Genomic DNA, 15,817 nt, shown 5'->3' with positions numbered 1-15,817 from the left:
TGGGGCACATTGCTCGATCAAATTACAGAGGCTGCTGCCTCATGCCTGTGAAAAATTAAACAAATGGATTTCTCCAACTTTCAGGTTTCTTTCCTCGGACACCTCTGCTTGTTCATTCTAGAATCTGCGATAGGCGTTATGCCATCCAGCACAAACCCTCAGTTATGCATTCAGCTTTAATAAATGAGTATTTCCACATCTATTGCCCGAAGAATGCCCAGCTTTCTGGTGACCTGCCCAGAGAGCCTGTTCGGTGTGGCCCGAATCCCATTCCCTCGTACCTACTTCTGCCCACGTCACACGGTCTGAGACCGAGGCTTATCTGTAAAGAATATCACCCTGCCTTCTGTCTGCACTCTCAGCCCCGGGGAGCGGGGGATCTCCCGCCTGCCTCTCAACACCTCCCTTCTGGAGCCTGCTCCAAACTCACTGATTTCTGACCACGAAGCACAGGAGAACAGACAGGTCCTGGGTGAAGCCTGCAGCGCTAATACCTGCAGGGCAAACGGTCCACATAGGATCAGAATTCCTGTTGTGGCCCAGTGCCGGCTTTGCTGCACAAATGTAACCAAAACACAAGAGCATGTCATCTAAGGTGTTCAGACAGCCAAGCTTTACAGAAGGTCATTTCAACTCTTTGTCAAGCATTCAGCTCGTTTCCTGGGGCGGGGGGTACACACTCCTGGCCCTATCCCAGCCCAAGACTGTGACTGGATCTGCACGTCCAGAAATGATCTCAGCTGTGTTCCAGCCTCTGGACTACCTGCCCACACCTACCTGCAGGACACAGTGGAGGAGGCAACTGTCACGAGTGCTCCCGGGTCACCACTGAGCCGCAGGGAGAGAGGGCTCCCAGGGATGTGCGCTCTGAGGCTCAGCTCCTGGACGAGTCCCTGCGTGGGCAGAGCTCTGCCCTGGTTTGTGAGCAGCACTCACCGTCCCCTGACAGGCGGGGCTGTCTCTGTAGAGCAACGCTGGCAGGGGGAGGGCTGGGGATGGCGTGGCAGCCGGCAGGCGCTTTCCCCTCACCCGGGCCCATCAGTTAACCGGCAGCTGCTGTGCCACACGCACCAGCGCCGACACCTAGCTGGGTCCCCATGGTGCCCGGCGCTCACCCGTAGATGCTCACGTCCCGGCCTCACCTCAGAGGGTCCGATGATGTTCTGAGGCTGGGCCCCTGCCCCGGGGTAGTGACTGCTCGCTTCACCCCTGAAGCTCTCAGGCAAGACATGGGTCCCCGTCCTGTGGTGCAGGGCTTTTGCTCACGGACCTGGTGAGGGACGGTTTGGAGCACCACGCTGTGCTGGCCCAAGAATTGAGCAGCAGACGTCTGGTGGGGCGTGGGTGGCCTCCTGTGACTGGGGTCCCTCCATTACCCAGTGCCCTGCACGGTGTGATCCAGGGGACGCAGCTGGCCCACCAGAGTCTGAAGCCAACAGAGGAGACGGGCTGTAGAAATTCGGTCTCCTACCGCAGGTTCCGCCGGATGCCTTGGAGACCTCACATACCAGGGCCCCCATGGTTCTGGTCCAGGTCTGGGGGCACGTGCATTCCAGCAAACACCCCAGGGGTTCGGTTCGGATGCATGTGGTGCCTAACATCAGTGCCGGAGACTCAGCCTGCCTGGCCCTGAGAAGCACCAGGGAGAGGCTAGCCGACGAGTTTAGATGGGACGGGGTAGGGCAGGTCCCTGTCACAGGCAGCCTGTCCCTTGACAGGCTCACTTCTCAAAATCTTACAGACACGCTCACGCTGAAGCACGAGGATTCACACACAGAATGCTCACCACGGTGTTTTGCACACAGTTCTGGTAATTGGATACTGGACGCAGCCTAATATCCAACACCAGGGGAAATAAACCACAACATACCTGCATAATTATGTATTTCAGGGCCATCGGGCGGGATGCTCGCAGGAACATTACTCAGCCATGAGAAGAAATCAAACTCCATTGTGTGCTATGACCTGGACAGAACTTGGAAACACACTAGATTCCTGGACACAGAAAGAAGGTGGCCGAGGCAGCACCAAGGCTGAGAGGTCACGGTTTGGAACAGGGGTTAGTGTTTAATGGGGACAGAGTCTCTGTTCGGAGGATGAAGCAGCACGGAGATGGGCAGCAGGGAAAACACCGCGAACACACTTGGAGAGTTAAAAACGGACGAGATGGTAACCTGTACGTTACATATATTTTACCACAAGTAAAAGAATGCTCGTCAAACACGAGAAGAGGGAGCACTTGTAGGACGGGAGTAGAAGACAACCAGTCAGTGCACTTTGGAGAAGCGTGGATGCAGAATTCCATTTTTATAAAAAAGAAAACTGAGCTCCGTACTCATGTGTGCACGTGTGTGCACAGAAATATCTAGAAAGCTCCGTGCCTGTTAGCAGTGGTTACCCTGTGTGATGGGTGACTTACTTTATGGACTTCTGTGCTGTGTGACTGTCGTCACAACAACAAAGCGGAAGTTTGCACAGCGATGTGATGTTCACCTCCAGAGGAGAAAGGCACGATGCGATTTATGTCTGCCACGTAGTCAGCAGCGCCACCCTCGGAGCGGCACGTTCACTGGCTGTGAAACCACACAGCGACCCAGCAGGGGACACACTTCCATCTGAACGTGACACACTGTACACACTATCTCAGTTCCTGAAATTGAGTAAAAACTTAAACACGCCAAAGGCTCGTGAGCAGAATTATTTTCAGTTTATTTTGAGAGTGTGTGCGCGCAAGCAGGGTGAAGAGGCAGAGAGAGAGAGAGAGACAGACTCTCAAGACAGAGAACCTCAAGCAGGCTCTGTGCTGTTAGCGCAGAGCCCGACGTGGGGCTTGGTCTCATGAACTGTGAGATCGTGACCTGAGCAGAAATCAAGAGTCGGACGCTCAACCGACTGAGCCCCCCCGGCGTCCTGAGCAGAATCTGATTAAGAAGAATATGCTTAGTCAGGACGTGAACACACTCCAAGTGCCGATTCTCACGGCCGCTGGGTTCAGACTGCCCACCACTGAGAGCACGAGCCCCGAGGAGCTGAGTGTCCCCCACACAGCCCTTTACAAGAGAAGGACTGATTTGCTTCTACAACTGTCAGACTGTATTTTCTCTCTTTAAGTAGAGACTTCAAGGCGGAGACAGAGGCGCTCACTGGTCTTTGAAACTGGCCTTTCTCTTTTCCACAAATGCAGTCATCCCTTCCTTCCGGTCTTCCTGGTGGGAAAGGGAAAAAAGGCGGAGATGGACATTTGTCAAGCGCGGGGCTCAGCCTGTCTGGGGTTTGCTCAGTCTGTCGGGTTCCTCTGCCCTCCGATTTCCAGAGTGGTGGGGGCACCGGGAGGGAGGGTCCTGCATTGGGATCGCCTGGAAACCTGGGAGTGACCCAGATTCCCTGACCACTTAGGGTTGGCCTGGAAATGGCAGTTTTATATGTCACTCAGCCCCAGGTCTGATCATTCAGGGGCCACTGATTTACATGTCAAATAAACTCTCATCCACAGAGAAGCTCAGATGCACGTGTTTGGGTCATTCACCTGTTCTGCACCTGGTTTAGTGGCGGTCTGTGTCAACGAGTATCCTGAGTGCCAAGGAGCACGACACGGAGTGCAAGCCCACTTTGCACCTTTCTCTGCGTGCGCGCATGTGCACACACGTGCACACGCATACCTTCACTCCCTCTCGACAGGCAAAGCTATTTCTGATCTTTTATGAAACACCTACATAAGACTTTCTGATAAAAAAGAGGTTTTAATGACCATTACAAGACTGACCACCTTTCGGTCACTGTCAGAAATCCTAGAAAACACTGTTCTGAAGCTCTGGGTTGCAATTTCAGAACACATTCAAATTCCGTTCCCAGCAATTTGACAGATCTAGGAAAATTATGGGCAAGCGGACTGCATTTACGTACGGGAGCTTGCTGTCTAAGAGTGCAGTTCCTAAGACCTTCCGTAACAGGAAGTCACCCTGTAAGAGCTTCCATACACTGCACTTATTTGCGAAAATCATGCTCACGGACAGGATACATCTGATCCAGTTACTGGGGAAGTGAATGGTTCAACCAAAGAGAAATGGTATCTAATGAAAAAATCTACAAGGAAATTCTCTGTGATTTTTATGGCTGGGACACTTGTGACGCCTCATCTGAGTGTTGTTTACTCACAGTAGCGAACGTTGAATAGAAGAGCTTCTTCTCCAACTTGTTTCCCTCTGTTAATGTCATTTCAAAAGCTGAAAAAGAAAATCCTGAAGTCATGAACTCTGGTGTTAGATGTGGGAACATATAAATTTTTTACAGTGATAGGGAACATTTCCCGCTGACCCACATCAACCTCAATTTCACCATGATTGAGACCGCAGCTTGGGAAGCCCTCCCTGGCTGAGACATCAGCAAAGCCACCTGCTCAGAGGGCTTCCTGAGCTTCCTGCCCAGTGGCCGAAAAAACAGAGGCGTGAGGAAATGAGTAGAAGAGTTTAACGACCAACTCTGTCCAATCACAAGAGAATCTGGGAGCCTACAGAAGTAGATGTATTTCACAAAACATTAAAAAAAATAAGAATTAAAGGGGTGCCTGGGTGGCTCAGTCAGTGGAGCCTCGGACTTTGGCTCAGGTCATGATCTCATGGTTCGTGGGACTGTGTCCCGTGTCAGCCTCTGCGCTGACAGTGTGGAGCCTGTTGGGGATCTTCCCTCTCCCTCTGCCCCTCCCCTGCTTGTGCTTTCTCTCAAAATAAATAAAAATTACAAAAAAAGAAGAAAAAAAAGGATTTATTAAAAACAAAAAAGGGAGGGGCGCCTGGGTGGCGCAGTCGGTTAAGCGTCCGACTTCAGCCAGGTCACGATCTCACGGTCTGTGAGTTCGAGCCCCGCGTCAGGCTCTGGGCTGACGGCTCAGAGCCTGGAGCCTGTTTCCGATTCTGTGTCTCCCTCTCTCTCTGCCCCTCCCCTGTTCATGCTCTGTCTCTCTCTGTCCCAAAAATAAATAAACGTTGAAAAACAAAAAAGGGAATGAAAACCAGAAAAAGGAACATTGTGCCAGAACAGAGTCCTGGAGTCCCGGGCAGTAAGAACGCCATTGCTCTGGGCCCCGTCTTTCTGGCGAAGGTGCAGTGTTTCTCTTGGCTGAGCGCCAGGGGCAGCAGGTCCTGGGCGAGGGGTGGAACAGTGGCAGGTGCCTCTGACTGTGGCCTCACGGACACTCTGCAGGAACAGCAGCGTCCGCTTCTGGAGTGTGTGCTACCCACACACCCCCGCAGGGAAGCGTCACAAACACCAGCTCACTCAAGTAAGGTGGCGGCAGCCCAGGGTGACCAGCTTTCCCGCATATGAGTGCAGGCCCCGGGGCCTCAGCAGCCATCTCGGGCCCACGGTCTTCTAGGCAGCACCAGGCAAGACCCCCTAATGCCTGGACCACGTGCTCCGTTAAAACTCCAGAAATTCTCAGAAGGGCCACAGCCGCTTGGCCGGTAGAGAGCAGATGGAGTCTGGAGCCACGGGGGGCAGCAGGCACGCTGACCCCGGTTCACAAGGGTGTCCACGAGCCTATACTACCCGTCCGGCCCTGCCCGCGGCACGGCCCACACCCTGCTGCAGACAGGGAATCATCCCCCACCAGGTTCTGGGGGCTGAGCCGACTTTCTCAGGAGCCAGACTGGCTTCACTCTAGGGACCATCTTGCCCATCCCACCCATTTCCCTGTAGCCCAGAGCTCGTCACCCTCTGTCCCTCAGGCTGGCTCCTTCCTTGGGTTGTGACAGCAAGGGGACTCAGAAGGTTTCAGGAGACTCTGTAGCCAGCAACCAAAAACTAGAACTCTACAAAGAGCCAGGATCACAACATGAAGAACCTCGTGATTTCTGTCCAGGGTGGGTTAAGATGCATGACTTAGAACCAAAGCCTCGAGGCTCACGACTGTTCCTGTGCTGCCCGGCCCTCGGACCTCCGCCTCCCGGCAGAACCCCCACCTGCATTCACGGACTCTTTGGCCATTGCTGCTATGATTTTGGAATTGCTGGCAATTTTCTCCGCACACCGGATGGCTTCTTCGACCAGTGTCTCCACAGGAAAAATTTTGCTTACAAGACCTAAAACACAAAAAGGCAAATAACATGGGAAAACAGCACTGGTTATGTTTTTCTGAGTCATGATGCTGTGCCAAGAGCCCGGGTCTTCTGGGTGCTAACAAGGGGCTGCAGTGACACAGTAAAGGCTCCACGCCATCCCTGAGGTGGGGCCGATGCCCTCTGCTGCTGGGGCCACTAGGCTCTCACAGACACATAAATTAGGAACAGAGAGTCCCCCAGGGGCAGAGAAGGAGTGTGTCCACCGAGGGTCTCCAAGATCCCCCACCGCTGACACTGGGCTTGGGAAACAGGATGGTTTTCTAATGATTCTTTAACCAGATGTTTGTTTTAGTTATTTTATACACGGGGCATTCCCAATAAAAAACAAAGGCAGCTGTCCCCGGGGTTCTCGGGACACCGGAAAGCACGGCTGGACACAGCCCTCCCCTCTCTACTCAGCTCCCCGTGAGGGCGGCTCCATGGGGCACCGCTGGCTCCCACCTGCTTGCTTGGCATCCCGGGCAGAGATCCGGTCACCAGTGAGGACCATCTCCATGGCCAGTGACTTTCCAACAGCACGGGTCAGTCTCTGGGTGCCCCCTGCACCTGCAGGCACAGAAGGCTGCAGGTCACAGCCAGTTCATGGCCAGTGCAAGCCAAGACGCTACAGACACACTTCCAGCAAGTTCTGAGGGGTGAAGATGGGCCCCGTGGGTGGGGCAGGTGGGCAGAAAGGAGGCAACTTAAAGCCCTCAGGGGAGGCTCCTTTTCCTACTCAGGCCCCACGCCTGGCAGGCCGAGTCCTCTGCATGAGCAGCTCTCTGGCAGGAGTCAGACTGCTCAGACCCTGGCCCCGCGCAACCTGGAGGGCAGCTGGGGTGGCCTCTGACAGTGGCCTGCTGCCCTCAGGGTATGGAGTGAGACCAAGGGCTCCACCTCCTGGGCTGCTGAGTGTGTCTTTATCTCCAGTGCTGGCTTCTGTGCACCCCACTCACCCTCCTGCTCACTTGACACTCTGCAGCTGGAAAAACAGTGATCTGCCCAGTCGTCTGCCCACGCTGAACCCCAGGCTGCCAGGATGAGCAAAGGGGACCACCTGAGGGAGATACCCACAGTCCAGCAGGCTCAGGTACTATTTCAAGGAAGTGCAGGCCTTGGGCACAAGGACAGAAGAGCCCAGTGGTCAGCAGGGCTCATCCAGGGCTTTCCTTGCCCGTATCTGACCCCACAGCTGCTCCCTGCCTGCCGGGCTGCTCAGGAGATACTGTGAGCTCCAGGCTCTACATGCAGGGCAGAGACCCTGCGGGGAAGTGAGCCAGGAGTCCTCATCAAGTGGTCCCCAGGGCACAGAGGGGTCACTGTTTGCCCACGGATCCCGTCAGCCTCCTCGTGCGGTATCTGATTCCCTGCTCTGTTGAACCTGGGGTCACAAGCCAGAATCACTGCAGCTATAATGCAACATGCAGCCGGCCACTCCTACTAGCGTCTGACAAGGAATCGGGCTGTCATTAAAGGAGACTGCGCAGCCGGAGGCTCTTGAGCCACTGTCTGAGCACTGCTGTGTCCACTGGGGCTTAGTGTGCTGGCCAGCAGAGGTAGCAATGGGAGCAGATAGGTGGCCGCCGGGCCAGTGCTCGTTCGGCGGCCCGGGGTCCCTCGTCAGATGCAAGCTGCATGCTTTTGTCTACTGGTGGAAAAGCCCATCACTTCCTGAGACGTGGGCAAATTCCAGAGAATTATCTGAAGGAAGACTTTACGTTAGAGAGGTCATCACGCTTTACCTGGGATGGTTCCTAGTAGGATCTCCGGCTGCGCAAACTGGGCTTTCTCTCCGGCATAAATGATGTCACACATCATTGCAAGTTCGCAGCCGCCACCAAGCTGCAAAACACGAGGCGCCACCAGGAAACCCAGTCAGAAATTCACTCTATCTGCCTAAATTTTCTGTTAAAATGAACCTGCCCAAGAGTAGCAAGAGTCACACAAGAGATGCAAAGTTAGTTACGTGTTCCCATAAGTTACCCACAAATGGCCGATGCTGGCAATGGGCCCAACGGCAAACTCTCTCAGCTCGGTGGGTCCCACAGGCTCGAAGGCAGCCTCGAAGGCAGCCAGGGAGTTCATGAATTAGCAGGCAGGATGGTGGTCCAATAAACCCGACTGGCTGACCCCGGCTTACCCAAGGGGAGCTTTGTTAAAGGATCACTAACAGAGCTGCCTTCATCACTTCGCTACGACCAGCCCCAGTGCCTTTGAGTGCCCATGTGCCTGGACAGAGTCCCTGAACTACCACGTGGAGAACACGTCTCTCAACGGCGGCAGAGGCTGTCAGTTTACAGGTGCAGGGCAGGCTGCAGCCATTAAAACTGTACAGAAAAGGCAGAACGCAGCCTATAACCTAGTAGAGGCAGTCGTTCCCTGGAGTCATGGGGGCTGCGGTGGGGACGGAGGGGCTCTCCTAACAAAGGAACCAGAAAGCCAGCGGTTGAACGTCCACTAACAAAAGCCAGTGCTGTAATGTGTTCTCTCTGTGCTTCCCGGGTCTTTGGCGTCACTTGGTAGGAAGGGCATGCTGGCTGGTAACTACACTCTGGCCTTTTCTTTTCTTTTTTTAAATATTTACTTATTTTTGGGAGAGAGACAGAGCATGAGCAGGGGAGGGGCAGAGAGAGAGGGAGACACAGAATCTGAAGCAGGCTCCAGGCTCCGAGCTGTCAGCACAGAGCCTGATGCGGGGCTCGAACCCACGAACTGTGAGATCACAACCTGAGCCAAAGTCAGACGCTTAACCGACTGAGCCACCCAGGTCACTCTGGCCTTTTCAAAACAAAAATCGGTTATTTGATGCCTGCCAGTGTGCTGAGAGGAGGTGTGGCCCGACACTCACGGCGTAGCCATTGACAGCAGCTATGACTGGCTTCTTAACCCGGGCAAGTCGGTCCCAGTGGCTCAAAAACATGCTGGAGTAACAGTCCTGGAACGTTTGGCTCTGCATCTCCTTGATGTCGGCTCCAGCTGGGGGGTGGAAACGAGGTCCCAGTTACGAGAGCACAGACCCCATGTTGCTATGGGAGCTGTGAGTGTGTAGGAACGGCCAAGCAGGACCTGTGAGGCGATGGCCACAGGGACAGAGGCGGCAGCAGGGACAGAGGCGATACACCATGGTATTTGTTGACGGAGGTGACACAGAGGGACCGCCGGATAGGAACCAGGTGCAAGCGGGACTCAGAAGGCTTATTCATTAGTCACTTAAGCCCTCAACGCACATAAAACCCGACTGTCGGGGACCCGAATTCCTCTCAAACTCATTTTGCTGGTGGAGCACACTTGAATGTTAAACAGACAGAGCAGTTATTTGAAGAAATACTGGTGTCGTTTACGCTTTACATTTAAAGAAACCCCAAGTACTAAAGCGTCTGATGCTGCCGTGGAGGTCTAAGTGCCTACAATGCCACGTGCCACGGTCAGACCGCCCCTCCAACACCTGGCTGACCGGCGGCCATGCTGCCCACACACCTGCAAATGCCTTCTCCCCACCCGTGAGGACGATGGCCCCCACAGCGGGGTCCTCCTCAAAGGCGTCCAGTGCCTGGTTGAGCTCCATCATCAGGCCATTGCAGAGCGCGTTGAGTGCTTTGGGGCGGTTCAGTTGGATCAGCCCCACGTTGCCGTCCTTCCCCTTCTTTTCTGTGATGAGGTACTGAAAGTCAGCACCTGGGGTGAGAGGGGACAAAGGGATTTCCATTCACGTAGGCATCGAACTAGCGGGACTTAACCCGTCAGTGGACGGAGTGACCCTGACATGTCCCCGGCCCAGTCCTCAGGCAGCAGCACACAGCTTTCAGCCTCATGGGTGGCCTCTGTACCAGTCTCTACCCTCACAGAAGTGTGAACATTTCCTTAAGCTAAAAAGCAAACCCAACAATAAATAGCAGCCCACAGCGGCCTTCCTTCTCCTGCATGTGCTGGTCAACACCGCCCAGAACCTGCACTAGGGACATCCCGTGACCCTGCAGAAACAAGGGATGGGGACATAGGTTCCTTCAACAAACGCCAACTCGGTGGCAGAACCAAGCTGCGGACAGAACACAGCAGGAGGCACACACAGGGAAAAGGTGACTGCCGCGGCCGGGAGGGTCAGGCCGCTCAGATTTGGGGGGTCAGTAAGGCCTGGAGAGGAAGAAGTGTAACCTCGGAAACCACAGGTGTGTGTGGGGTGAGGATCGGCACCTACCCTGGGGGTCGGTTGGGGAGCGACACGGAAAATACTTAGCAGCAGCACGAATGCTGCCTGGGAAACGACTGCTGACTGCAGGTCAGGGGCCGAAGCGAACCTCAAGGAAACGGAGGGTAAGACCACAGGCCGTGGCAGCGGGCAGTCACGTGGGTACCTGCGTGGGTACCAGCCAAAGGAAGAGGAGGCAGGGATTCGCCCAGCTCAGGGACAAGCCAAGCGCTCCTCGGGAGGCCCGCGCCCCGGCTGAAGGCTGAGTGCGGGACGGGCCGGCCAGACCTGGGGCAGCAGCGGACACGCAGCAGCGGACACGGGCGGCCCGCACTGGAGGCCTGCCGGACCAAGCACGTGGCCGTTTCCAATCCCGAGGCCCCAACTGCACCTTCTCTTGAACTCCCGAAAACCAACAAGCAAACTGAAACGGCCAGCGGTCTCGGCACGTGGTCCTGATCCCAACTGAGGGGGCACCAGTAACCCCAGAGCCCAGCGGGGGAGGCGGCAGGTGCTGAGGGGCGGGGTCAGGCCCTGGCGGCGACTGCGGGTGCTGAGGGGTCAGCTCCGGAGTCGAGCAGGGTCAGGCCCGGGAGTCCCAGGTGCGGCCGCGGTGCCGGGCCCCCACCCCGGGTCCGCGCCCTCGGCCCCGCACTCACCCGAGGCGAAGGCGCGCAGGGCCGCGCAGCCGAGCCGGGGGCGCAGCGGGCCGCGGACGCAGGGTAGCAGGACGCGCAGGGCGGCCATGGCGCTCTGGGACGAGTCGCCCCGCCCCGCGGAGCCGCCCCCGGCTCCGCCAGTCAGGGCCCGGCCCGCCTCCTGGCCGGCGTCGCGAGAAGGCGAGGGCATCGCGAGACCAGCGGCGTGCCGGAAGGGGGCGTGACGAGGCCTGGGGAAGGGGTCGAGGCTCGAGGAGCCAAACCCGGCGCGCGGGTGGCGGCGGTGGGCTGAGGGATTTTTGGGGGGCCCCGGGCGGCGGACACCAGCCCTGAAGATGCCGAGGGTCAGGCCCGCCGCTGTCTGGCCGCCCGTGGGGACCCCAGTCAAGCCGCCTGACGTGCCCGGGAAGGTCGCCAGGGGCTGCCGGGGCCTCTTCTTGACCTTGACCTTTAGCCTTCGGCCCTTGCCACCCCGTTCCGGACGTGTCCCCCCACTTCCGGGACGAGCCCCCACGCGGCTTTCCCGGAGGCCGGGTTCGGGGCAGGGCTCGCGGGCGCGGGGTCCCAAGCCTGTGCGCCCTTGGGGATGCCCTGGGTCTCTCACCACCGCCCCCCCCCCCCAGTCCTGCACGACAAGCGTGACCGCGGGGTCGGAAAGAAGCTGAACGGAGTGATGGTTCCTGAGCGCTGTCCCGGGGGTGGCTGGCATTCTGTTGGTGCTTCGCCCCCGCAGCCCCGCGCTCTCGGCGCCGCGGAGACATTGTGCTGTCCCTGGCCCGCGTGCGCTCACGGTGGGGCGTCCCTGGCTACACCTCCCGCGCACACGGTGCGGTGCGTCCCGGGCCCTCGCGCTCGGTGTTGCATAGTCCCCAGCACCAAAATTTTTGTACGTGTAGGTCTAGACAGCGTGCGTGCGTCACCGTACTGATTGTTTACACTGGCGGCCAGGTAGCTACTGAATACTAGATTATGGGTAGCTTTATAAAAGTAATATTTAACTAAATTTTAAGAATGATCTTGTAAGTTTAAATTCTTTTGGTTGTAAGTTACGAGTGCTCAGACACCAGGCTTCCATTTGTATCTTGTGCAGGCTCTGCAAATGGAGAAAAAGACAGAGTCTACAAGTGGAAAGTACAATTGGAGTTTTAAGTAAATAAAAAATTCAAACCAGAACCGAATACTCGGCAAGGTTTATTTCAAGGCTGAGGATGGAATAAAGACCTTTTCATGCAAACAGAAACACTGCCAACTCTGTGCTAAAGGAGACTGTGTCCGCGTGGGCTACACGGCTGGAACAGGCACACAAAATGAAATGGTTCCAGCATGAGAGAAGTTTCTGGGACCCCAGGGCTGGTGTTGAGGAGGGTGCCTGCTGTCCTCCATGAGGACAAGAGCACAAGTGACAGAACAAATGTATTAACCTTCAAAATAAAAGTCACTTACTTTACCAGCAAAAATGGGTTTATTTGGAAATAGCAGAGAAGAGCAATTAGGGACATGCCAGCTATAGTCCAGTGCAACAGAGGAGAGGAACTTTAGTTTATGCAGAAGGAGGACTTTGGGAGGCACTGCCTCAAACTAAAGTCTTTTGGAGAGAAGCAAGAGTTCCTGGTGATGAGCGTTTCTTGGCTGAGTTGCAGGAGTGGTCCTTGTTTTTGTGCACATGCAATGTTCACCTCTTCCTGTAGGGGCCTGTAATTGATGATCCTTTATTCCCAAGGATTCTTAGGTTGGGTCTGTAATTCACAATTCCTGTAATCCACATGGAGTGGTATGGCTCCCCCTTTTGGCCTCGGGGCTCTATTTTGGTGAGGTTTCTCTTATTGTGGTGTGTGTATATATACATATATACAAATATATATGTATACATATATATACATACACACATATACACACATACATACATATATATACATACATACACACATACATACATACATACACACACACACACACACACACACACACGTTGGGCCTCAGCAAAATTTAAAACCTTTATATTCCAAAGGACACCACGAAGAAAGTGAAAAGACAACCCACAGAATGAGAAAAATTTTTTGCAAACAAAAGATGTGATAAGGGTCTTGTGTCTAAAATATATAAAAACACTTTCAACTCCATAATAAAAAGGCAAACCATTAAAAAATGGGCAAAGGAGGGGTGCCTAGATGGCTCAGTCGGAAGGCCGTGCGACTCTTGATCTCGGGGTTGTAAGTTCGAGTTCCACGTTTGGTGTAGCGGTTACTAAAAAGTAAACCAAAAAATGGGCAAAGACTTGAACAGAAACTTCTCCAATAAAGATATACAGATGACCAATGTGCGCACAAAAAGGTGCTCAGTATCTGTAGTCACTAGGGAAATGCAAATAAAAACCACAATGAGAGATCACCTCATCCTAGAATGGCTATAACCAAAAGGACAGATAATGGTAACTGTTCGCAAGGATGTGGAGAAATTGGAAGGCTTATTCACTGCTGCTGGGAATGTAAAACAATGCAGTCACTTTGGAAGGTAGTCTGGCAGTTCCTCAAAAAGTTAAACATAGTGTGACCATATGACCCAGCAATTCTACTCCTGCGTATATACCCAAGAGAATGAAAACATAGGTCTACACAAAATCTTGTTCGTGAATATTCATAGCAGTGTTATTCATAGTATCAAAAGTGTGGGAAAAAAATCCAAATGCCGATCACCTTAATGGGTAAAAATGTGGTATGTCTATGCAATGAATGCATTAAAATGGATTAGAATACACAATAGAATGTTATTTGGCAATAAAATGAGGTGTACTGACACCTGCTACAATGTGGGTGAACGATATGCTGAGCGAAAAAGGCCCTGTACTATTGTATGACTCCATTTACACAAATGTCCAGAATAGGCAGATCCATAGCGGCAGAAATCAGATTAGTAATCGCCAGGGGTTGCAGAAGGGGTGTGGTGGGGCACTGCTAAAAAGGAGGTTTCTTCTTGGAGTGACGAGCATGTTCCAAACTTGCTTGTGGTGATGGTTTCACAGCTCTGTAAACATACTGTAAACCAGTGAATTGCACACTTTAAACGGGTGAACTATATGGCATGTGAATTGTGATCAGTAAAGCTGTTTACAACTGGACAACCTGATTTACTTAGGTCACATGGGCAACATCACTGTGTAGTTGCAGCCTCGATGGCCAGGGGTGGCCCTCGGGCTGATCAGAAGCTCATGACAGAAACAAGGGTGTCCTGTGTGTGCTTGAGCTGCTGCTGGTGGCCTCAGACACAGCCAAGTAGTCCAGCCCCGGTCGTGGCCATGGGACTTTTCTGTTTCCAAGAATGTGGGACGAGGATGACAGACCCAGCTACTGGTCACAGTGCTTGTTGCAGCTATAGTTTGATTCAGGCAGTGGTGCCACAGTGAAGGGACACAGGGGCAGGAGATGTCCTTTCCTACAGCCTGGGGACTAAGGTGCTCCCTCCCCCAGGTGTCAACCTAGCTGTCTTCTCTCCCCAGCCATAAACTCAAGTTGTGGACTTTGCCTTCTCTCCAATCACCCTCTACATGCACCCAGGCCTTCCATTCAGATGTCATCTGCATGGGCCACCACTGGGCTGGGGGCAGGGGTACACATGGAGCAGGTATTCAGTCAAGTGGTCCCTGCCTTCAAGGTGTAGGGCTGTGTCAAACAAGAAGATCCAGGGGAGTGGGCCAGAATTAAGTTTGAGTCCCCCAGACCCTGTTTTGGCCAGCTTCTTATCCAGGAATGATCAGGGCAGAATCTAACTTCCTAAATAGGCTCCTGCAACCCCTCATGATCCTGATCTTACCAGTGTTGACTGAGAAAAGAGGCAGAGTTGAAGTAAAACAAAAGCATTATTTGGGGCCTCAGAATTGCAATTTGGGGAGTAGAGATTTGGGTAGCAGCCCAAATTGTGTCCTCCTAGGGAAAAAACATCAAGGTTTTTATTTTGATCTTTTTCAAGTTATTTATTCATTTTGAGAGAGAATGAGGGCAAGAGCAGGGAGGGGCAGAGAGAGAGGGAAAGAGAGAACCCCAAGCGGGCTCCACACTGCACAGAGCTCACAAACCGCGAGATCATGACCTGACCTGAAATCAAGAGTCTGATGCTCGACTGAGCCACCCAGGCACCCCAAAAGTCAGGGCTTTTTAAAGAGCAAAGGGAATGCTTGTAGGCACTGTTTACTAGGAATTTTGATTGGTGTGGGCAGTAGAAAACTAATCTTGGCTGAATATAATCGATTGCTAAGGCTACCACTAAGCAAAGTCTTTCTGTGCTGCGTCGCCGGTGTTTGGGCAGAGTCCTTGGAGCCCAGTTCAAAGTTCATGGCTTTACCTGGTGAGGGCGTGAACAGGCTGTCCCTTGAAGGCCCCTGGCTCCATCTGAGAAACTCCTTGACAAACGTGACTCCATCTCATTTTACCTTTCACACCAGGAAGAACAGGCTGGCTGCTGGAGGAGGAGAAAGTCCCCACTCATGAGGTACCAGATGCTTGGGGGATGGACATCATCAAATACCTGTTTCTGGGCAGCCACTGGCAGACGATAAAGGGACAGGATAACCGAAAACATGGCACCGGGTAGTTTCAAGGGTGATAGAGCCAGCTGACAGGACAAGGGCAGTGACAACGCGGCCCGAAAATGGGGCTGCAGCTGTGAGACACAGCCGGCCACCTGGAGAGAGGGCTGACATCTGGCCCGTTAGTCTGCCCAGAGTGACCAAGGCCCAGACGAGGAGGTCCCCCTCACTGAAGGATGACGTGTGCCTCACGGCCCCATGGGTCGTGTCCTCGAGTGTGGCATTGTGCTGCCACATCAGGGGCAATGGGCGTGTCACTAGAAACTCTCTAACAAGCTCCAAACAAGCCACAATGACC

At 54.0% G+C, this 15,817-nt stretch overlaps 1 protein-coding gene across 1 annotated transcript; it reads right to left on the bottom strand.

Moving 5' to 3' along the window:
* Positions 1 to 2,691: 2,691 nt before the first annotated feature.
* On the bottom strand, positions 2,692 to 11,045 carry ECHS1 (enoyl-CoA hydratase, short chain 1). The gene is made up of 8 exons (XM_030334042.2): positions 10,941 to 11,045; positions 9,573 to 9,770; positions 8,944 to 9,071; positions 7,838 to 7,937; positions 6,558 to 6,662; positions 5,958 to 6,077; positions 4,156 to 4,223; positions 2,692 to 3,206 (listed from the first exon to the last, which is right to left on the bottom strand). The coding sequence occupies exons 1-8, from the start codon at positions 11,026 to 11,028 to the stop codon at positions 3,141 to 3,143; spliced, it is 873 nt and encodes a 290-aa protein (XP_030189902.1). The 5' UTR covers positions 11,029 to 11,045; the 3' UTR covers positions 2,692 to 3,140.
* Positions 11,046 to 15,817: the final 4,772 nt, after the last annotated feature.

Source organism: Lynx canadensis, chromosome D2 (assembly GCF_007474595.2).
Source record: "Lynx canadensis isolate LIC74 chromosome D2, mLynCan4.pri.v2, whole genome shotgun sequence".
NCBI classification, from domain to species: Eukaryota; Metazoa; Chordata; class Mammalia; order Carnivora; family Felidae; genus Lynx; species Lynx canadensis.
This window is presented reverse-complemented; position numbering and strand designations above follow the sequence as displayed.

Coding starts and splice junctions, on each gene's coding strand:
- ECHS1 (XM_030334042.2), bottom strand. CDS start 11,028: ATGGCCGCCCTGCGCGTCCTGCTACCCTGCGTCCGCGGCCCGCTGCGC. Junction 4,224..5,957: donor CAAAGAGTCCGTGAATGCAG/GTGGGGGTTCTG, acceptor TTTCTTTTTCAG/CTTTTGAAATGACATTAACA. Junction 3,207..4,155: donor TCTATTCAACGTTCGCTACT/GTGAGTAAACAA, acceptor CTTTCCCACCAG/GAAGACCGGAAGGAAGGGAT.